The following is a 23,881-nucleotide window of genomic DNA, read 5'->3' on the forward strand; positions in this document are numbered from 1 at the left end:
TGTATCAATCTATTTAAACTAACATAAAAAGTATTAAAATAATTCAATCTATAAACAGCATTTAGAATGGTTAAATATTGATACAATTTAATTGGCTATAACAGAACTTACTGCCTTGTTAGTTTGGTGAAAGCATGTTTGTCGCTAGTTCGAGAGGTCGTTGGTTAGAATAAGCAAAATGTATCAATGTATTTAAACTAACATAAAAGTATTAAAATAATTCATCTATAAACAGCATTTAGAATAGCTAAATATTGATACAATTTAATTGGCTATAACAGAACTGGTTGGTTTGGCGATAGCATGTTTGTCGCTAGTTCGAGAGGTCGTTGGTTAGAACTCAAGCCAGGTCAAATAACAATTTCAAATTTGGAATTTGCTGCTTTTTTGCTAAACACGCGTAATTCAGGAACTGAGCATAGACTGGTGGGCTAGTAGTCAGTATAATATGTTCGGGAAGAGTGACTCAATTTTACGCAATTTATTGTCCACACTCCGAGATGAAGGTGTTATAAAAAAGAAGATGTGGTATGATTGTCATTGATACAACTCTCCACAAGAGACCAAAATTACACTGAAATTAACAACTATAGTGTTATGTATACTATGGATACATTATTATTCTTTTGATATTAATGTTCGTGGGTTGCATGGTATCAAGTCAGTCACAAATTTAAATGTTCAATGAATAACACATGTTATATATGCTTTGCACGCAGAGATTGGCAAAACTATAAAATCAGATACCAACGTAAATACAAGTATTTCACAATTTACGATACAGATACCCAAATAAATAAGTTCACAGTTCTTCAATGACACTGTAACTAATTAACTTAAGCTATATCTAAAGTTCACAAGTAGTCTCTATATGGATTAAGTTTTAGTCGCTTTAGCGTTGAAGCTTGTGAATGAAGACAACAATTATTTTGTCATCAACACATACCTTCAAAAGGGCTATAATAATAGAAAAAAATGGCAAACTTGAAAACTGACATTTCAGTAAGGGTCCCGCATGCACATTATTATGTGAGGCAAAGAGACAGAGGAATACACTGCACATGTTTCATACGTGATGACACCAGCAATCAATTCAGGATGAGTTTTCCATGTTCTCTATTGATGTATGTTTTGTTAAAATGCAAGAACTATGCATTTTAGTGGGCAACCAATAGTTTTGACCCAGAATCATTTCGTATAATACATGTAATAACAAATATTTTATTTTGGTTTAAATCTCAATAAATTACATATGATTCTCAGAATCCTTTCTTAAAAAAAAACAATTTTGACTTGAGGAAAAAGTTTGGAATCCATATTATGCCTTTACGATATTTTAAGTTTTGATGACATCAAGCTACATGAAGATGCATCTCAAAAATTGCGATTTTCTAACAAAAGGAAACAACTGCTCAAAATGTCTATATGGACAAACGTAGAAAGTGAAATATATATGGCTCACGCTTCTTCGCTGCAGAACCCTGATAAAAACAGATTTAAACGAGGGAAACAACTCTAACGAGTCTACTGACTTCTGAGAGGTATCTAAATATTTGGTGTGAATAAAATACATATTAGTGATCTTTACCCTCCACTTTTTATTTTCGTTGGATGGCATAAGAAAAAAGTGCATCAAAGAATACACACTGATTTAAACTTGATAACATAAACACGAGAGCAAACGAAGCAATAATTAACAAAACTGTAAATCAAATCCTATCAAAAACAAGCACAAAATACTTATCTACTGATTTCATTAAGCAACGTGAAAAGTATATGATACAAAAATGTTGAATTTTGTATGAGGTCATTGCAATTTATTTTAGCATAGTTATCTTTGCAAAACAAGTGTTTCTGTTTCAACCTTCAACTGATATGCTAAATATAAAAGATGTGGATAATACATTAATTTAAACAAAAACATAAATATTTAAAAAAAAAACTTGCTAATTTATTTACTTTATACAAATTAAGAATATTTGTTGTAGGAATCAGTGTTGTACTTCACAGCGAAAGAGTTTTTATGACCTAAAACCAGGAATTCGTATCTTCGTTTCCCATTTTTGTAGACAATAATAAGTCGATGCAGTCAATCCTTCAATTGGGCATGGGGAATAGTAGTGTAAAGGGTAGAAAGTCAAAGGTTTTGATATTACTGCAAAATTGCATAACTGCTTTTTCAGACTTTGGAGTAGATCTTTGTAATGTTTAAGAATCCACATCTGATTGACACGACTCTTTGAACATATTTTATCACAATTTATCTGACGACCATATCTTAATGTAGAAACAGTGCGAGTAGGAACATCAGATGGTTTGTCTAATTTATTAACGTCCCGGCTATATGTTGTTCTTTATAAGTATTTTTGTGAATTTAATATAACCAGTATAAAGATGGGCTAAACCAGTTTCACGTCCCATAAAAAACCCGACAAAAAACAAATAAAAACAAAAAAAAACAAACCAAAACATTATACAGAAAACAAGGTTTAGCATTTTACTAAATAAAACAAAGGTGCCATAAAAGAGAAAAAATAGTTCCGGTATTCCTAACAACACTAAACATAAAAATAAAAAATCCACTGAAAGATATAATCGACTTGAGGAGGAGGGCCGATACTGCGACAACGACAAATGGAACATATATATGTTCATTTGTGACCCAAATGTTCTGCAAAGGTATTCATTATGCAGTTCATTAGTAATCATTAGTTTTTGTATGTTTTTTTGATAATTTGTTCTAGTATGTTTGTAAATCCTGCAGCTTCTTTCCATTTTCGAATTGTTTAATATCTTTTTTATTGAAGAAGTGAATAATATATGTGCTTTTAACTTCCGTGAATTTCGAATATCTTTGTTGTTGCTCCTAACGCATTGGTAGCCTTACACCGATATACACCATCGTTTGATCTTGCAAAATTATGTATAGTGATCCCATCTTGACCAACCATTGTATTTGCTTGGGCAAAACCCTGAAATATAGTCAGAACATTAATTTCAATAAACAGTCCCGATCTTGTTGAAGGGCAAATAACTCGTTCTGCAAAAAATAAAAACTTCCAGTAACTGTCGATATAAATTACATGTTCAGACAAACTTTGGATGTTTTATCTTAATTTTCGGTTTGATTTCATGTTCTTACTCCATTCAAATTGAACCCTTTAAGTTTAGTTTACAAGGGTACAAGTACAAGGATATTTTGTAAGAACAAAGTTTGCGTTTTGAAATTTCTACAAAAACTGCTTATGTTATATGACTCTGTAAAATGCCTCTTTCATGTTTTATATAATAAATATTAATGTTGTCGTCATTTGTTTTGTATACCCGATGTTTTGTACGTTTCAATGAACCGAATATTTTGACGTTAAGTTATCATGTACTCGATACTGATCAGATAAAAAGAAACAAAAAAAAGTAAATTTAAAATACCGAACTAAAATGTAAAATTTCACGAGGGGGGGGGGGGGGGGGGGGTGGTCAATAACAACTGACAAAATCAAACACCAGACTTCATCAAACAACGTAACGAATGAAAAACAACTGTCATATTCCTGATTTGGTACATACATTTCCGAAGAGAAAGGTCGGTTAAACCTGGTATATAGCTAGTTTAACTTCTAACTTGTATAACATTTATAAATGGCTCAGTTATATTAACAAATGTGTTTGTATGTAAAAAAAAACCGTGTTTTTAGGATGGGATAAAAAATGAAAAAAAATATATACATAAGAGTTAGCATACTTTTACTGCAATTTGTATTGATGGTTTTGGGTATCCAGTAGCTATACATTGCGCAGTAACAGTGGTATTGTAGTGAATAGTTTTTGGAGAGATTCGTACCTCTAAAATCGTTGGAGGGATCTCTGCAATGTAATAATTTTAGAACACTCCAATAAATAATTAAAGGGGTACAAAACACATATAAAGATAAAACTTTAAAAATCAGCTGATCCCAACTATTAGTAAAGAAGAATTAAAGAGGGACAGTAAAACTCATAGATCGAAAATAAACTGACAACGTCATGGCTAAAAATAAAAAGACAAACAGACAAATAATAGTACAGAAACAACATAGAAAACTAAAGACTAAAATGAATTTCTTTTCTTTAAATGATCAAAATGGTTTTAAGTTGATATATTCCCAATCAAATAATCCCGGTAAAGTGTTCTGTTCAAATTCATTTAAATGTTTACACATTTGTAAACAGGTAAAAGTTAATATTTTGTCAACACGTTTACAAAAATTGAACGAGTAAAAGCTATTCTAGTCAAAAAGAGTTGCGTACTTATTTAAACTAAAACTGATCAGACAATCCCGTTATAGACGGTTATTTAAAAACAGGTAGAACTGGTCAGATAATACCGTTATAGACGGTTATATAAAAACAAGTAAAACTGGTCAGACAATCCCGTTATAGACGGTTATATAAAAACAGGTAAAACTGGTCAGACAATCCCGTTATAGACGGTTATATAAAACAGGTAAAACTGGTCAGACAATCCCGTTATAGACGGTTATATAAAACCAGGTAATGCAGTCAATATAAAGCATTTTATCAAATTCAGGAAGTCAAGTGAAAACTCTATACAAGAAGTAAAATATTATAAGAGATCCTTGTGTTATTTTACATCTATCTTTTTTTGGAATTCCCTTTTTTTTGTGCCAACAATTTGCTCTGTTGAATGTTTTTATTAACATTGGGGATTATAATTTATTTTTATATTGACGTTGTTTTTGTCATTTTATTTTCTTTCAAAACAGCGTTTAAGATCGTTTTACGTAGTTATTAATCGTTATATGCGATTTCATTATAACTATCTTGTTTTAAGTATAAAAATAAATAGATGTGGTACTATTGACAATGAGACAACTCTCTACAAGATATCAAAATGACACATACATTAACAATTATATGTATCCTCTAGTATACCGTTGTACAAGTGTCGATTGATTTTTTTTGTACTGACTATTCGTTTACCAATTGTGAGAACACTGTCCGAGTTTAGAACTTCGGATAAATATTAGGAAAACTCCAACAAACAGACATTTAGGAAACAGAGGAGGTATATACATGTAGTTATATTCTTATGAGTTTTTTTGAATTTGTATTGTAATTGTACACAATTCTAATTGCATGTCAATATCCGAGCCGATTTTAAATTTTGTTAGTTTCTTAAAAACATGTTGGCTGTATGTTCATCTTTACAAGTATTTTTACATATATATTAGTTCACGCATCATTGTAAATATAAAGGAATTTGATGAAACTGTCAACAAATTGAGAGGTTTAGTGCTATAAAACCAGGTTTAATCCATCATTTTCTACATTTTAAAATGCCTGTACCAAGTCAGGAATATGACAGTTCTTGTCCAATCGTTTTGGATGTGTTTTGTCATTTGAATTTGCCATGTGATTATGGACTTTCCGTTTGGATTTTTCTCTGTGAGTTCAGTATTTTTGTGATTTTACTTTTTTTTTTAATTTGTTCATTTGAGTTGCTGTCTCCTATATATCAAATAGGGTGGTTTTATATTTTGAACAGGTTGTTGCGTATTGTTCTGTTTCACCATATATTATTGTTTTACTTACTTGGTCCCTCCACGCGAACTAGTTTTGAAGAATTTCCAGCCAAATTAGACGCCACACATCTATAATCACCGTTGTTAGCAACACTGAAGTTTGCTATGATCAAAGTATGTCCTTGACTGTTAACATTTCCCGGAACATTTGAGTCTATCTATAGGTTGATAAAAATATTGATATGCTTAATATATAGTTAGGCAAATTAACAATATTCAAAGCATTACAAATGCAGGAAAATTGTTAATGTAGGACATGGAATTCATTTGTTCAGTACATAAATAAATATACCGATCCTTCCCCCGAAAAAGACCCACCATGAACAACCATAATGTACATTTCTAATTATAATATTGACGTCTCATCGACATTTGCAGATATGTTTTGCCTTAAAAAAAAAAACAAATAAAAGATAAATCAAATAATTAACACACATAATTAGACATTTAGCTTCGCAGATATACATAATGTGTAACTTGGTAATATATCAAATCTATTAATCTGTTTATTGCAAGTCAAAATACCTAATTAAACGTTAAAAGAGAGACACAAGACATCAAAGGAAGAATCAAAGAATATGATGACAAAATCAGAAAACATATCAACAGATGATCATCAAAAATTAGTTAGGGACGACATCAAAAGATCGATGTAGGATAAAAAACTTAAATCGTAAATATTCTTAACGATTCGTGACAACACGTAAGCAGTGTAAATAGTGTGGGGATGAGGGGTCAACATTGCTGCTAGTTTTGTTAATCCAAAATCGATTTTACCTATATCCATATAGGTAAATCATTTTTTCCCAAATTAAGTTAAAGGGGGGGGGGGGGGGGGTGTAAGTGAAAAAACTATGTGAATTAAGTTTTTTTTTATCCTACATTGAACTTTTGATGTTGTCCCTTAAAAGTTCGTATCATTGGTGAGATATTTTTTTTATAATTAGCTTAAGAAGGCTTCAAAATACAACATTCCACCCAACAAAATAAAGCATTATAGCGTTCATTATCACTGAGATAGTATATATATTTGTTTAGAGGCCAGCTGAAGGACGCCTCCGTGTGCGAGAATTTCTCGTTGCATTGAAGACCTGTTGGTGAACTTCTGCTGTTGTCTGTTCCATGGTCGTGTTGTTGTCTCTTTGACACATTCCCCATTTCCATTCTTAATTTTATCATAATAGCAGTAGAAATATTTGCTAAAAATTGTTTTTTTTATATTTGTTTCTTTAATATAAAGACGTATAACGTTTCATGTTGTTACCTTGGATTGAAAATAAATATCTGGTTTTGGTTCACCTGATGCTTGGCATGTAATATGTATAGTACGTCCGTAAGTAACATGTGTTGGGTTAATCTCAATACTTATATTTGATGGAAGTGTTACCTCTGTAAAGAAATATACATCATAATGTATGTCAAATCCATACACAGATTTTTTTACGACTCCTTACGAATCGCACAAATTCAAGGGTCCTTGCAATTTGATCACTTTGTCGAACAATTTAAAGGTTGATACGAGTTTTTAGATGTATTTGCCGCAACATGTCACGATTAGTAACAAGCTTTCATGGATAACTACGAACAACTAATGAGCTTTTTATGGATCGAAGCGAGTTTATCACGGAATGTTTCTATTCATCGAAGCGTTTACCTGTGGTTTAAGACCTGCTTACGTGTTGTCACGAATCGTTACGAGTATTTACGATTTAACATGTTTTAACCTTTTCCCATATCGTTTTCAATATGTACGAAAGTATAATTAGGAATACGTAAATTAAACATAGTGTATGCATAACTACACGTCATCTGCTTACCCTTCCGAGATCACCCCTAGTTTTTTGTGGGGTTCGTGTTGCTTATTCTTTAGTTTTCTATGTTGTGGCATGTGTTCTATTGTTTTTCTGCTTGTCTTTTTTCATTTTTAGCCAGGCGTTGTCAGTTTATTTTTGATTTATAAGTATGACTGTCCCTCTGGTATCTTTCGTCCCTCTTTTAAGTGCTAGTTATATCTGTTAAAACTCCTTTAAGCCATCGTAAACGATCCAAATGAAATTGTTAGCATCACGAAATCTCTCGTTTTATCCATAAGATAGAATGTTCCGTAGTTGTCGTTTGTTGATGGAATCAGTACCTCTTTGGATAACTCGACTACTTTTCTAGACAATGAGCTTGTCAATTCATAAATAAGAGGCCAATGGAAGTAGGTTATTGATACTAACGGTATTAAAGGCTTGATCGCATTGAATAGCCACAAGTTGAAATACCACATGTTTAGATAGTCAGTAAGATAAATTCGTTACATAGTGTGATAGTTGCCTAATACGATTTCTCCAATTCTATGGAAATTTATCCCTTTCCGAACCCATTGTATAAAAAAAATAATCAACGTGTGGTTGCCGATGATCTTAAAAGATCATTGGATGCTTTTAAGGGTCATAACCTTTTTAGCTAACTGGATGAATCAAAATATGCTAGCAGGTGTTAATGAAATTGACAACTTCGTGGAATGTGAAAGGCATTCAAAGGGGATTTTCGTTAAACAAAAAAAGAAAACTCATGTTTTAATCGTTATAGGAACAGAATCTTACATAGTTACTCGATAGTTAAATTATAAACTTTAAAGTCCTCGCCGAGGTGATAATTTAACTATCTCGATTGGATAAATCCAATAATCCACTGGTATCAATGTAAGAATCTATAGATATATATATATGTAGTCAGTAAGTTCCATATAGGGATTTGAGCTCCGCTCTTATTCCATATAAAATTTACTGACCCAATATATATCTTCTTAGTAGGTCAATACTAAACTATGTAACTAATAATATATATATATATATCAGAATATTCAACGCCATAATGATTTTCATTTTCGTTTCATTGCTATCAGAATCAAAGTCATACAATTTCAAAACTTCAATCGCAATAATAACACCATTAGTATTTTAACAATTCGACAATTGATACGCTAAATGTGTATACTCTACAAAACAACGTATAACAATTATCAGATATTCAACCCTATTCAAATGTTTTCTTCTGACCATATGATGTTGTGAAAGCAGTTATTCTCATTGAGAACTATACTCATCTCATTTAACGCAATAATGAGTTTGCAAATCATATATCTTTTGTTAATAAAATAAACAATATCACGTTTTTATGAACATGCTAAACCTAAACTTCATGTGATTAAAGAGGTCAAAAAGTAAAATATACAAAATATAAATGATACAACAATTTTATCTGAAGCCAATAGGAATTACAACCGTATACTTTATAATGTATAGCTTCTATTAAAGAAACATCTAGACACACCATTATTTGACAAAACACAGGCCACGTAGTTATATTTACATTCAATGTACAACCACTAAAACAATGAATCGTAGATATAAAAGTAAAATCACAAAAATAGTGAACTCCGAAGAAAATAAAAACGGAAAGTCCCTTATCAAATAGTAAAATCAAAAGCTCAAACACATCAAACAATCGATCGAATTGAGAACAGCTGTCATATTGCTGACAGGGTGCAGACATTGGCTAATGAAGAAAGTTTTGTACAATTGAGGGTTGTTAGTCGTTTGACCTGTCTAAATATAATATAACGATACTTTGATAAATTATAGAAATTTAATATTTTTGATTGACTTCAATATCTTGAAAGCTTTATTTTTTGATAATTGTTTGTCGTTGCAGGGCTGTTGCTTTATATCTACATATCAATGGGTTTAATCTTAACGCCAGTCGATTCTTGTTTTTGTTACAAATATAAATTGAATGCAAAAGGTAACAGCAAGATGTGATACAAATTCAATAAATATATATATATTTTTTAATATTATTTGTGTTGCAGTTAATTTCACAGTTTTCAGATTCCATTTGACGTTTGATGTTGACGATGTAAAAGTCCATTAACATTCAACTATTCACGTACTTCAAAAGTTGAAAGCCTAGCAAGATATGTCGTGGCAAGCACAACTGTTGATATTGTAGGTTTTTTTCTCTTTATTAAATCAGAAATTAAGCATACTATTTTTTTTTTTATTTATTAATTTTTTCCGCAATAAGTTTAGTTTTTCACCAAGATAATAATTGACTTCAGTTAAGATAATGAATGCGTATATTGATTCTTTAAGTGTCGATGTATTAGAACTTAGATCGTCCATCACATTAAAGGTGGAACGAGCTTACTAATTTATCTCTGAGGTTTTTCTCTACAAAATATGTAGGCAAGCGATCAATATATTAAGCCTTTTCCTTTTCAATAAAAGTCATTTATGTGTATGAAAGTCAATGATTATAAAGAACAGTGAATTTAGTCAGACTTGTTAACACATAGAAAATGGTATTGTTAGTTAATTTTAGTGAAAGTATTAGGTACCACCTTAAGTACAAGGTTTTCGATATTTTCCATGATTTCGTTTACGTTTTAGTATCGTCAATATTGAACAGCACCTAATGGTTTTTACTTAGTCTTAAACATGTCAAATACGGAAGAGGTGCTAACTTTATGCAATACATATTAAATTCGAGTACAAACTCAGCTTAAGTGACATTTATATCTACATATATTTGGTATACTATTTTGTCAGTATTACTACATAGCGTCAATTAGAGAGATAGTATTGTTGTTACTTCTTAAACTTAAAAATGTAATTATCTGGCTGATTTTCATTTGTATTTTTATATACTAACGTGAAGGTTGAAGTTTGAAAATCCTTCCGTCTCTACCAAATGTATTTGATGCTTCACATCTATACATGCCGATGTTTTCTGACGTGAAATCACTAATAATGATTGAATTGTCGTGTACTTTAACGTTAGATGGTTTTCCAAAACTTGTCTGAAAACACAATAAACAGTATAGTGTTGATTGCAGATCTTCCTTACTTGTTGTAACTCGGGAATATCTAAAGTTAAACTCCGCCACATTTACCATGTAACTGTCCAAAGTCAGTAGCATGTAGTTTAGTGGTTGTCGTTGGTTCATGTCATTCATATGACTTTTTTTTGTGTTTTTCGTTAAGTGTTTTGTTAAAGATTAAGCTGTTAGTTTTGGTATTGTTTTTCTTATTGTTGAAGGGCATACGGCTGCGTATATTAGCCTGAATCAACTTTTTTTCGTATAAATATAGAAATAAAATATATTGAACAAAGTTTGTATTATATAACCTGCTGTTAAGATGTAATGTAGATACCATGTTTTCCTTAGGCCGGACAAACTTACACTCAAGAATTATGTTTAAGGGCTATTATTCATAAAAAATTATGAACTTGCTTTTAAAAGTCAAGATATGGTGGCAGTTTGTACACATTGCCATTTTAAAATGTGTCAATAATTGAGAAAAAAAAAAAACATTAGCACAGTTATTTAATCTTTAGTCTTACCATCACCATATACGTTATGTTTGGTTTCGGATTTCCAGTAGCTTTACATGTAACATTGACTGTATCACCGACGTAATAAATCTGTGGTTGAATAGAGATCATGACGATTGAAGGCTTTGATTCTGAAAAATGAATATATGAAAATATTTCAATTCTAGCGGATGATAGTTAATTATGAAAACAAATCATGACTCCCGAGGGTGACTTGGAAATATGATCATCTCTTGATGTCAGATTCACAGAACATGCATTGTAGAACCCTTTCGAGTTGGAATTGGGATCTTAATTCCGAAGCCTCGAACAGAGAGAATGCCACGGTCTATCAACTTTAAGATTCACGAAAGGGTACTTTTCGCAGCATGATTTTATTTTTTGCCATTATCCAACATACCATCATTTTCCAAGTGTTGTTCCAACTGTCTTGCCTATAATCCGGTCGATCCTTTATTATAGGACTTTTCGATTATATGTATTACTAATTTGGTACCGTTTAAACATACCCGCAATATTTGTCTTTGACCAATGATCAATCATTAATCAATACACAAATATTAAAGCATAATGATTCTTTAACTCGTGATAGGCCGGAGTTGACGTGACGTTACAATTCTTAGCAGTATTTACATAACGCTATACGAATTCACCGAACATCCTTGACGACATGGACATACTCCTATTGAGGTATGAAGCTGTGTTAATGCTTAAAATTGATTTCCCTGATATATCATGCATTATTCTTCATATGAGCAATTTCGAGGTAAAATGGAGTGAAAATTTGCTAATTCACTAAAAATGCAAATAGACACACCGATTGAACAATTCTCACATAAATTATAACATTTTCAAATACACAGAATGATTCATTGTCTATTTAAAATTTTGAATTGACATTACTGAGATTTTTGGAGAGTACCTGGTTCTAACAGCACATACATTTTCAAATATGTAAATTTAATTCTCGTATATAGTATAATTGTTGCGTTTTAGGTAAGTGGTATCCAAACTTTCACTTTGAATTCAATGGCTACTTCGTCGATTAGTTTTCATATTAACATATTTTGTTAAGTATTGGTTATTCATTAGCTCTGTAGCATTCCGTAGATGTTGTTGGTGTTATCTGGCCTTTCAGTTATGCTACCTTTAACTTGTTTGTGTTAATATGTCTTCTGATTGAGTTGAGCCATTTCAATTGATATTTTGCAGTGTTTCTTTCCATGTTGTGATGTTACACTATAGTTGTTACGTAATAGTGAAGGTTGGTAACAATTAAACGTTTAAAGTCATGCATTTGTGTGCACCTGTCCTAAGTCAGGAATCTGATGTTCAGTGACTTTCTTTTGTTGATGTGGTTCATAAGGCTTTTTCGTTGCTTATTTTTATTTATATAAAAATCAGACCGTTTGGTTTTCAGTTGAATTGTTTTACAATAATGGTAATATTTATGGCCCATTATAGCTTGCTGCTCCGTATGAACCAAGGAATGGTTTTGAAGGCGGTACTTCGACTTCGACATATACTGCTTAACTTTTGCTAATTGTGACTTGGATGGAGAGTTGTCTCAACTAATACCACATCGTCTAATATCTTTATACATTGTTCTTACTTTTGTGCATGACATAAATTGAAATATCATCGCAACTAAGACGAATGACTAATAAATGGGACGTACAACGCTTTATTATACCCTTATGCAACCCTAATATTATATTCAAAAGTGCCCAATCGCATTTTAGTCAAAATTTCAAGTCTTTTTATAGGTTAAATTGAGAACATATGGTTTGTTTGCCAAAACTACATCTATTTACAAGAGACCAAATGACGGTGATCATCGTAATCATGGGTGGTCATTCGTTTTTCAAAATGAGCAAAATGCAATAAAACACCACGACCATTAACATGATGTAGACAATGTCTATAAATGTTCGTGATATATACAACAAAGCGTTAAACAATATGAATGCAAAAAACAAGTGAACGAATTACGCACAATACGTCAAACGGTAAACAAATTCATTGTTGTCCATAGAGTCACAAACGACATGATTGTTTGAACATAAATCAGAATACATTGATGTTCTATAAATAAATATACATGGAAATTATTATCGGAGGTCTATAAATAGTAAACCTACTTGGATCTTGTAATTGAAATTGCTGCTCATCTCTACCAAAAGTGTTTGATGCCATACATTTATATCTCTTTACATTGCTAAAGGTTATATTATTGATAAAAATAGTATTTCCGATAACTTTGTCGTTTGATGGTATGCCATAAGCATGATGAGTTGCCTGCAAGTATATATAAGAAAGAATAAAGCTGTATGGTAATGTCAGATGCTTAAATTATTTTTATTCACCTGTTTAAAAGTGAACAACGGCATCACAATGTATGAATTAAAAAACAAATTCTTTATAGCATGAGCAAAATATTAGTCATCCTTTTTGTGTTTTTCAATTTCTAAATATTCTTAACCAATAAACATATATATATCAGTCTATAAAAGGACCAACCAGCAAATTTACTACATGTATGTACAGGTTCGTCTAGAATAGACAATATTGTGCAAATAAGGACATAAATATGTAAATTTAAAGATTTGCATAATGGTGCAGTTGTTTAGACTTATATATTTCATTCGCCTAAACATCAGACACACAATGTTAGAACTGTTATTTTTTTTCCTTCCTCGCCGGGATTCGAACTCATGCTACTGTGATTTCGTGACACCAAATCGCCTTGCAGTATACCCGACTCGCTAGACCACTCGGCCACCTAGGCTCTATAAAATAAAGCTTACGGTGGCCGGGTGTTACCTTTCCTCGTCAGTTTCAATCAAGCGTCGTTACAGTACATGATAGATGAGGCATGAAGATGAAATTATAACAGATCAGCTAAATTATCTATAATGAAAGATCCTACAAACTAATGTAATATGTTGTCACATAAATGGTTATATCATTCAATTTAAAAGCACAGAGTGATATTTGTCATCATTACCGAACTGAACAAAGAAATAACACGACGGGTGCCGTATACAGTGCAGGAAATGCTTACACTTCTGGAGCACCTGATTTCACTCCCGGTTTTAGTGGAGTTCGTGTTGTTTCTTAGTTATTATTTATAACTGTTGATGTAAATGTCCTTTGGTTTTATGGGTATTTATTTACTCCTTGGTTTTGATTGTTATTGTCTTGTATATGAACAAGTCTTACCAATATTGAGAAATTGATTTCCGGTTTGGGATATCCTGTTGCGATACAAGTTATGTTAACATTATCCCCAATTTGATAGTCTTGTGGGATAATACTAATTTTCAAGATTGTTGGTTTAATTCCTGAAATAGATGAAGGCCATATACTTAGCTCTGATCCACCTATTATCAATTGACAATGCAACAGTTATTTATATTTCTTCAAACTCAGTGTATAAATATCTATATTGCTTAATGTTTGAATATTTTCTGCATGTTGAACAAGCCTACAATTAGAGGTAGGTCAATTTAGAAAGTATGTGATACGTTGGCGTAAACGTATCTTAGAATAAACTAAAATAATATTACCAAAAATGTGATTATAACTTGATTAACACTTTTTAGAAAATAACAGAGATCAACTCGGGTACTTTTTGCCAACTGCTTATTTGCATCTGTTTTTTTCTTAAATGCCTCACGTTAATTTCTGTTCAAAGTAACGAATTGATATGGTTTCAATTTCCTAAAATGTCGTACTGTCCTTGGAGTTAAAGATTTGTACAAGCAGCAATGCTGAGTTACGAGGCACTGATTACTGTTACCAATAAATGCCGTAATCTAACTATCTTACTTCTGTAACATAAACTAAATCGGATTTACCAAATTTTGAGCAACATAAAATATACCACTAGTAAAAGCAATTCATTTCAGATTAAACGGTACGTTTTAAGATATAAGATTAGGGAATTTAAAAAAAATACCTAGAGATTAGGGAATTTTTGGAAATAAAGCTTTATCGTGAAACCCAACACCCATGCAACTGTTATGAAAAAACAAAGGAAGACTTGTGTCCTTCTACATTAAAAGGAGAGAAGCGATAAGTGACTTACTTGTCTCAAAAAATCAAGTCCATTATATCAAAAGTATGAATTATTTGAAATACTAAGGATTTTCTTATCTCTGGCAAAGATAAACGTAGCCGTGTTTAGCACAACAGTTTGGAATTTTGGGTCATCAATGCTCTTCAAATTTGTATTTGTATGGCGTCTAACTAGTTTGGTCTGAGCGTCACCAATGAGTCTTATGCAGACGAAACACGCTTCTTGCTTATTAAATTATAAGCCTGGTACCTTTGATAACTAATTACATTTACAGAACATATACATTGGTACTTCGTGTATGGTTCGCGTTGCACAATTCTTTCAGTGTAGTCTTTTGTAAACAAATAGTCTTTTGTAGACCGTGAATAATTTTGAAGTTTCAATTTGTTTTTGACATTGTTTGATAATCGCAATAATTTCTGAATGTACAATATTGAAATTGATACGAAAGGTTTGTACACTATGTACTTCAAATATGATATATTGATTGTTGATGTTTTAGCGCCGCTTGTAAGCACCAAGTTTAAGCTATTGCGTCGCCGCCAGTTTTTACTCGAGGAGTGCCCTGAGAAAACAAACAAACTTCGATAGGAAAACTGACAATCATAATCCAATTAGGATTCGAGTAGAGAGCACCTTCACGTTTGGGTTCGAACTCACAACATCAATGTTGACTGGCTAGTGATGACAGAAGTAAACATACTTAAACCACATGGCCACCTAATATGACACCCACCTTTAGATCTTGCAGTACCAGAAACAATTACCTGGACCCTCAAGATGAATCGTTTTTGAATCATTGCCAGCTTCATTCTTAGCTATACATTTATAGTATCCGTTGTTGAAAGTTGTAAAATTTCGTATTGTGATAACATTCCCAATAACTTTTGTATTCACTGGTAGTGAAGCGCTCTGCAATATAGAACAGAATAGTTTTAAAAGATAATATATCTATTTATGTAACACTTCACACTTATACAACATCATTTTGCGAATTTCTACGTCATCTGGTCTCTGGAGCCGAGTAGTATCATTAAATTCGTATATTTTTTTTTTATAGTTCTAAGAGTATCAATAATTCTGATTTGTAAATACGCCCACCAGCCACTTTATTCCAGTAAACAGGTATAAGAGTCTTATAAAGCCTAGATATATATATATATATATATATATATATATATATATAAATGTATGTATTGTTTCGTAAGGAATCTTAAGACCAGTAAAGATAACCAAAGACAACAGTTGAAACATAAACAGTACTTAAATTTGTTAGACTTAGAAGGAATGACAAAATATTGTTTCTTCATTTCATTTTTGAGTCACAAGAAAGGAAATATATGATAAAAATGTATCTTTTATTTCTAAAATGAAGGACAACTCTATGACGTCATACCTATTACTAGTTGAAAGTCAATAAATGCATATTTTAAAAAAAAAAAACCAAACACATATTGATGATAACAAGAATATTTCCATTGTACACGGATGCCCCATCACACTGTCATTTTCTATGTTTATTGGACCGTTAAATTAGGGTCAAAAATCTAATTTAGCATTTAAGTTAGAAAGATCATATCATAGGGAGCATTTGTGATTATTATTCATTTGCCAACCTGACATAACTCACGGAGTACCTGATTTCACTTCCGATTTTTAGTGGAGTTCGTTTTGTTTCTTATTTATTATTTATAACTGTTGATGTAAATGTCCTTTAGTTTTTTTAGTCTTTGTTATTGTCTAGACAATATCTACCAATATAACTAATAGAATATTACAATCGTGTTCGACTTTACTACATTCATGATGAACTTGTTTAAAATCTGGTGCATGTAATGTCTTCTTTATTTATTTTTAAAAAAATTTTAGGACTATAATTCATGTATCTTTTGAACTATATTTGAACATATTATGTAATTTCAGGCATTTTGTACTATAAATCGGATCTCTTTTGAACTATGTGTGGATACATTTTGTAAGTTCATAGTATTTTTGTACTTTAAATCATGTTTTTTCATAACTATTCAATAACACATGTTGTAATTTTTGATTATTTTTGTACTTTAGAACATTTTGATTACATTTTGTAATTTCAGAGCAATTTTGAACTATAAATTAGAAATTAGGTATCTTTGGAACTGTTTTTGAATACATTTTGTTATTTCAGAGCATTTTTCTACTATAAATCAGGTCTCTTTTTTGACAGATTTTGTAATTTCAGAGTCCTTTTTATAACTAAGTATGTGTTTTGATAATTCGAGAAGACCGTACGGTGATATGTTATTGTTCACATTTCGGCACTTTGTACCTAAATTGACAACGCACTTGTAGGAAATAAGACTAAATTTACTTATTTGTAAAATGAGTTTTAAAGAAAATCCAACAAAAAGGAAATGCCTGTACTAAGTTTGGGTTAGGACAATTGTTTTTTCATTGATTGGATGTGTTTGAACATTTGATTTTGATCTTTTATAAAACTTTTCGTTTCTATATTCCTTTGCAGTGCCGTAGTTTTGTTAATCTACATTTTTGTTTGCACTTTTTTTTCTACCTTCGAGGCAAACGATTTCCTACAGAATGTGAATAGGGAAATATTAACCAAATTCTCAGAAACGTTGACAGTGCAAATAAATTATAAGATTCAACTCTCTCTATAACATAGAAAGTAATTGTATTCTCCTTAAAAGAGGAGAAATTACCTTAAACCATAAATCTATGTTTGGTGTAGGACTTCCTGAGGCGTCACAGGTAATTTTCACCGTGGATCCATAATGTGTTATATTTGGACTTTTATGTATCTGAACAATCGGTTTACTCCCTAAATAAAACATGAAATGTTACAACAACATCATTTTGATGATATATAGAGTGAGAATTTAAAAAAATGTTTCAACGAAGCCGTAGATTTGTTTTCATTTAACCATGAGTTGGGCATTGATATTCGATAATACTATCCTTGAAAATGGCAGACACCATCACAGATGATGAAAATGAAATACTAATAGTATATTAAGAATTCGGTCATCGAAGTTTTTCCAAATAAGTTCAATATTATAACCACAAACATATACAATGACATATATGATTTTTGATTCGTCGTATCATATTTGTGGCTGTGTTTTCACTTTAAAACGTAAACTCAGAACATTTCTTCAATCGAAAACTATATAGGGATTCTTAATTTAAATCAATGTTATTTTTGGTTTTGAGCGAATTGATGAGTTTGAAAACCATGCAAATCTATTGCAATTTGGTTCTTTACTGTATTCTTGTTTTATGATTTATGTTATTACTAATAAGTTCATGTTACAATATACCTCTTAAGTTATAAAGCTTGTCAGCTGCTTACGCATTGAAAAGATGTATAGCACAAGTAAATAAATAGAATCATTTAGCTATTCTTTTTCGGTATATTTTTGATCGTCAGTTTTTAACGTTTTACGTATGATACACACCTTTGGTTTTCATATATTTCTGTTTAAGAGCAACTGAAGAAAATTTGCACTGAAAAGACCTTCCGATGCACCAAAGTGATATAGTATTTTCAAATGAATTAACGAGCTTTATCCGCAAGTGAACCGACTGAATTTTATTCCTGAATTCTAATATAATGATGCATTTAATAACGTTGAGCCGAATGGAAAAAGTCGTCACGGATATAATATAACAGAAAAACGGTCAAATAACAAAGAACAGTATACAAAACACAATTAACAATAATAGACTGAACAACACAAATCCCACCAAACTCATGGAAAATCTTAAATCCACCAAAAGTGTAAACAGATACTTCTCAATATTTGATATTGTCGTGTTATCATTACACCCTACTTTGATAAGTTTTAACAAGTGATCATATATCGCGGATTACTAATTGAATAGTAAATGACCGCTACACATTACCACATTCTTCACGATTGGCCAAGAAAAATTTTCTTAACCGGAATTTTTGAAATGAAACAGGTAGAGTTATGATATTAACGGGTAGACGACATATAACATGTATAACTAATTGACAATAATCTTTACTAACGGTTATCGTACAGCCTTCAATAATGAACAAGACTCTTACTGAATAGAATTGTCACCAGTATAAACAACACAAATTATAACTAGATGTGTCAAAGCGACACGAATGTCTCCGTCTTAAAAAGTTCAAAAATCCTTAATTTCAATAACACATGTGGACACAAACATTGTGGTAGTCTCACATACCAAAACTCAGCTCAAAATCTGGTCCATATAACTGTTTTCAAAGTTGTAAACCCTTAATTTTGGCAAATATCTAAAAGCATTTAGAAAAAAGGTCCATATAACTGTGATTTTCAAACATTTATCCAAGTCCAAAGCCCTTAATTACAAAAATTCGGAGCGGAATGAAACTTAAACTTGATCTGTAACTCATTATGAGTAACTCACATACCAAAAATCAGCCCAATATCTGAAGGCGTTTGGAAAAAAAACCTCCTTTAATGGTTTGTTGCGGAACGACGAAATGACAGAATGACAGAATGACGGAATGACGGAATTACGGAATTACAGAATTACTGAAAAGGGTAAAACTATATGGCACCGACAACTTTGTTGCGAGGCAATAAAAATCAAAGGCACAAATATTAACGTTTATAACTTAATGCAAGACATGTTAGAGCAACCCGGTCCTTTTAAAAGGGTAAACTCAGGGTGCTTGCCTGTGTTTAAGAAGGGTAAATTAACTTAACAAAGATACAGATCCTGTTCCACATTTGGAAATTTGAATACGAGTTTTCGTGGACACAGGAAAAAAATTGAGTTCGTGGTTTTGCATACAAGCATAAAGAGAATTTGTAATCTGTTGACCATTTAAATACATGGTTTATTTCCACCTATGAAATCCATGTACATAAGTATCTCACGAATAATAATGATTTCACAGTAATTGATGAGTATCTTTATCGGTGCAAAGTATACTCAATAACGATCAACCAACTAATGAGGTCTTCTGTTTAATTTTCGAATTGATTTTTTCAATTGCACAACTTTAAATTCTTGGCTTTCGAATATCGTATCTACAGAGAGATATTTGCTTCATATGCAGGCGCTGCCAGCATTTTTCCACACTAGAATTTGTCTCATGAAAATTATATCACATTTTTCTACAATATTGTTTACGCTATTCCGAATATTCAGAAACATCACAGTCATTCCTTATGATCTAATTTTAAATCCATTTTCAAGTGTAAATCATCAGAAAAAATTTCTGATGACGTCACAGTCACATGACAAAATTATGTCTTTGAGCCGAAATTATCCCAGCTAATCAGAAGACGCGTTATTTCTAAATATAAGTTATTTCTAAATAATCTATGCCTACCTTGTCCATGCAAATATACAGTTTTAGTATCTTGACCAAGCTTATTTGTAACAATGCATCTGTAATCACCATTATTTAGTTCGTTGAAATTACGTATAGATATTGTATTTCCAACAACCAATGTGTTAGTTTGAGGGATTCCCTAAAATGTGTAAAAACATAAATGAAATTGTTTTGAAGTTATTGTTGGTCATTGTTTTTTCAAAAACAAACAAATTGTTTGGAAGTTTTGTTTCGAATATGTCAAAATGTGTAACTTTATTTAAGATTTAACATGCTATAGTTTATTCCCAAAGTAATTTTCCGATTTTATTAGGTAGTAATACTCATTGTTATTAAAATATGGTTGACCCATGCTCATGTCTGTCATTTAATGAAATGTAAAACAACGACAAAAAATTAAACAACAAAGCACCGCATGACAATGAAAATTCAAAATTAAAAAGGATAACAAAAGTTGACCATTTCAAACACAAGTCAAGAAAGATGGAGGATTTTCATCCTGGGAAACACAATTTCATGTTTTAACAGATTATCATAAACTCTAGGTGAATGAACAAAAACATGATAACATATAAAAGTCGAAATACAATGATATGATTTAACTAAGGAACTAAATATCTACACACAAATTTGAATTCCTCTAAAATTCAACTATATCATTTATATCTAAGTTTTGTATGTTGTCTTTTATGTATATTTGTTTTTTGTTGGTGTTTTCCTTTTTAAAAGTCATAGCGTTTATAGTTTATTTTTGACTTGTAAGTTTTAATGTCCCTTTTGTATCTTGTGCCTCTCTCTGTAATGGTACCAATTCAAGCTCGTTATTCTATAGATATTTATTATATTTATGTATATATTTGTTTTTGTTTATATTGTTCATTTTTTGCCTCTCCCTATAAAACAAAGTGATCATGCTTAGTTTTATATGCAATTTTTTACTCCCATAAATAATATTTATGTGAGTAAACAATTGCATGTAAAATATTAAATATACTTACTCTATACATGAACTCGAAATGTGGTGCTGGATTTCCGGTTGCTTCGCATGTAATTTTCAGAGTACTGCCATAATGAAATTGTGCCGGCTGAATGTTTATCCGAACAACTTGCGGTTTGGTCACTAAACAGCCAAAACAAAAAAAAATGATATTTTTAAACGTAACAGATGCTTGAATACTTTAATTTTGTAAAAACATCTGATGATGACAGCTTAAAAGAGGGACGAAAGATACCAGAGGGTCAGTCTAGTTAACTTATCTTTACATACAATAATTGAAGAATATATAATGAGAATGTAGCTGTACTAGTACATGTAGTCTTTACGGGTTAAGTGGATGCATACGAAAATATATTATTATGTTTTCCCCTACATCTGATATTTATCGGTCATCATTAATAGTTTGTTGATCAAAACTATATGTCTGTGTCTCAATATATTCAGAAAATGTTCGTATATGCGATTTCAATCTTTTATCAAAACACCAGAATATTTGCCTGATCAAAAAAATGAACGTACCATGGCCGATTCAAAATATCTAAAACTTAATCAATTTAAATAGCTGGCAATGCATCGTACATGTTGCTGGACAGGTGCAACTTGCCAAATGAAAAGATCCATTCTTAGCCCATTTAAGTTCATGCAACTTTTCTGGTGTACTCCTGGTTAATATATTCAAACTTGATTTATGCATTTATAACTTTTTTTGTGCTTATATGTAGTTATAAAATAAAAACTAAGGAGTATCTAAATACTTACAAGGGATCAATGTTGTTAATGTTGTCGTGATCGTTGTTTGTGTCGTCGAAGGTGTTGTTGGCAGTGAATTAATTGCCATGTGACTTGTTTGTGTTCTTTGAGTACATTTATCATTACACAAATCAGTTGCACAACATGTCTGACATGATTCAGTGGGCAAAGACGAATCTGGGCATTGCTAAATAAAATAATAAAAGTTACATGTAATTAATGTTTGACTGTATGTTGATAGAGTATAACCACAAAAATTTCAATTACAGTTTGATGAAAGAATTGTGATATCCATGACCAGATTAATGTTTTAGTGAAAAGATTACACAATAAAACCGTCAGTAAAAAAAAAGAAATTAATTGATACTACTCTTTCAGGAGCCATGTTTCTACCCTGCAAGACACATGATATGTTTTAATGACACTTTATTTCACTCCGGACGTCAGTGTATATTTTACAGTAGCCTTGATATGAATCATTGGCGTTTATCTAGGACATTTGATATCAGTCTTTTGACATGCATCAAACCTGGTTCAACAACCCATTTTTCTTAAGAAGTCCTGTAACTAAAAATGTTAGAAATATGGCAGTTCTTATCAAAAGAGTGTTGCCGTTTGATTTTGTTGCACTTCGATGTTCCTGTTATTTCTGTTGTTCGTTTTATTTCCTCTTACAGTTGAAGTGTTTCCCTCTGTGTTGTTTGTAACCCGAATTTGTTTCTTTCTCAATCGATTTTTGAATACCGGTATACTACTGTGGTCTTTATTAAATTCACAGATGGCCACATATATGTTATAACTGTCGAACCCATTATACCGTTCCCTTTTCCTGATTTAGACGTCACTGAATGCGACTCATTGTCGAATATGTCTTTATCATAATCTTCGTGTTTTGTTTATATGTTACTTAATTTCTAGCGATGCAGAATATAGTTTATGGTGATTCTAGTGTAATTTACAATGGCGAAGAACTCATAAAAAATTAAAGTAATGTTCTTTAATTTACCTGCTTTGCCACACAACCCTGCTTCCATTGAACTCCTCCGTGTATACTTCGGGTTGAATGTACTTGGCACACCTTGAAACAAAATAAAGTTTCAACTTAACTGGAATTATTACTCTTAACGAGTAACCATACATAAAGATGAATATAACTCGTCTAATTCGAAAAAGTCAAGTCCTCTCGTATGAGTTGCATGAAAGGAATTAAATATATACATATGTATATGTATTACAGTTATAACTGAATTAAAATGATAAACGTGGGTAGTCAAACGTAACTATTTGTTTCCCGTTATCATGTGATCATGGCATTTCAGAGGTTATAGTAAAAAGTTACATAAAAAAAAATCCAAACGTCAAGGCAAATATAAACGTCAAGTCCTTTATCATATGGCAACATCAAAAGCTTAAACACATTAAACGAAGGGGAAACAACTGTCATATCCTTGAAATGGTAAATTAAAGCAGGTGTCATTGTTAAATAATTTAATTTTGGGTGTAACGCGTCTTCTGATTGGCTGACGTTATTTTGTTATCAGCCCATAGACATAATTTAGTCATGTGACCGTGACGTCATCAACGTTTATCGTGATTTTCTACGGTTTAAAATGGAATTTAGAATTAAATTATAAGAAATGACTGTAATATGTCTTCTGTCTATTCGAAATAACATAAAAAATGTGGTGCAAACTGTTAATAACCCGCTACACGAGTTATTCAGTGGGCAC

At 31.5% G+C, this 23,881-nt stretch overlaps 1 protein-coding gene across 2 annotated transcripts in view; it reads right to left on the minus strand.

Moving 5' to 3' along the window:
• Positions 1 to 2,483: 2,483 nt before the first annotated feature.
• The window catches only part of LOC143052540 (immunoglobulin superfamily member 10-like), a 38,611-nt gene continuing 17,213 nt past the window's right edge, over positions 2,484 to 23,881 (minus strand). The window contains exons 13-26 of one of the 2 annotated variants that reach the window (XM_076225592.1): positions 23,158 to 23,229; positions 22,161 to 22,338; positions 21,403 to 21,524; positions 20,402 to 20,543; positions 17,748 to 17,866; positions 15,816 to 15,960; positions 14,190 to 14,311; positions 13,109 to 13,265; positions 10,977 to 11,098; positions 10,284 to 10,431; positions 6,847 to 6,971; positions 5,593 to 5,740; positions 3,743 to 3,864; positions 2,484 to 2,972 (exon numbers count right to left, since the gene is read on the minus strand). In XM_076225592.1, the coding sequence (XP_076081707.1) occupies positions 2,829 to 2,972; positions 3,743 to 3,864; positions 5,593 to 5,740; positions 6,847 to 6,971; positions 10,284 to 10,431; positions 10,977 to 11,098; positions 13,109 to 13,265; positions 14,190 to 14,311; positions 15,816 to 15,960; positions 17,748 to 17,866; positions 20,402 to 20,543; positions 21,403 to 21,524; positions 22,161 to 22,338; positions 23,158 to 23,229 (1,866 nt within the window). In that variant the 3' untranslated portion in view covers positions 2,484 to 2,828. The remainder of the gene's footprint in view (positions 2,973 to 3,742; positions 3,865 to 5,592; positions 5,741 to 6,846; positions 6,972 to 10,283; positions 10,432 to 10,976; positions 11,099 to 13,108; positions 13,266 to 14,189; positions 14,312 to 15,815; positions 15,961 to 17,747; positions 17,867 to 20,401; positions 20,544 to 21,402; positions 21,525 to 22,160; positions 22,339 to 23,157; positions 23,230 to 23,881) is intronic. The other variant, XM_076225593.1, reaches the window with a different exon arrangement.

The sequence above is a fragment of the Mytilus galloprovincialis genome, chromosome 11 (genome assembly GCF_965363235.1).
Source record: "Mytilus galloprovincialis chromosome 11, xbMytGall1.hap1.1, whole genome shotgun sequence".
NCBI classification, from domain to species: Eukaryota; Metazoa; Mollusca; class Bivalvia; order Mytilida; family Mytilidae; genus Mytilus; species Mytilus galloprovincialis.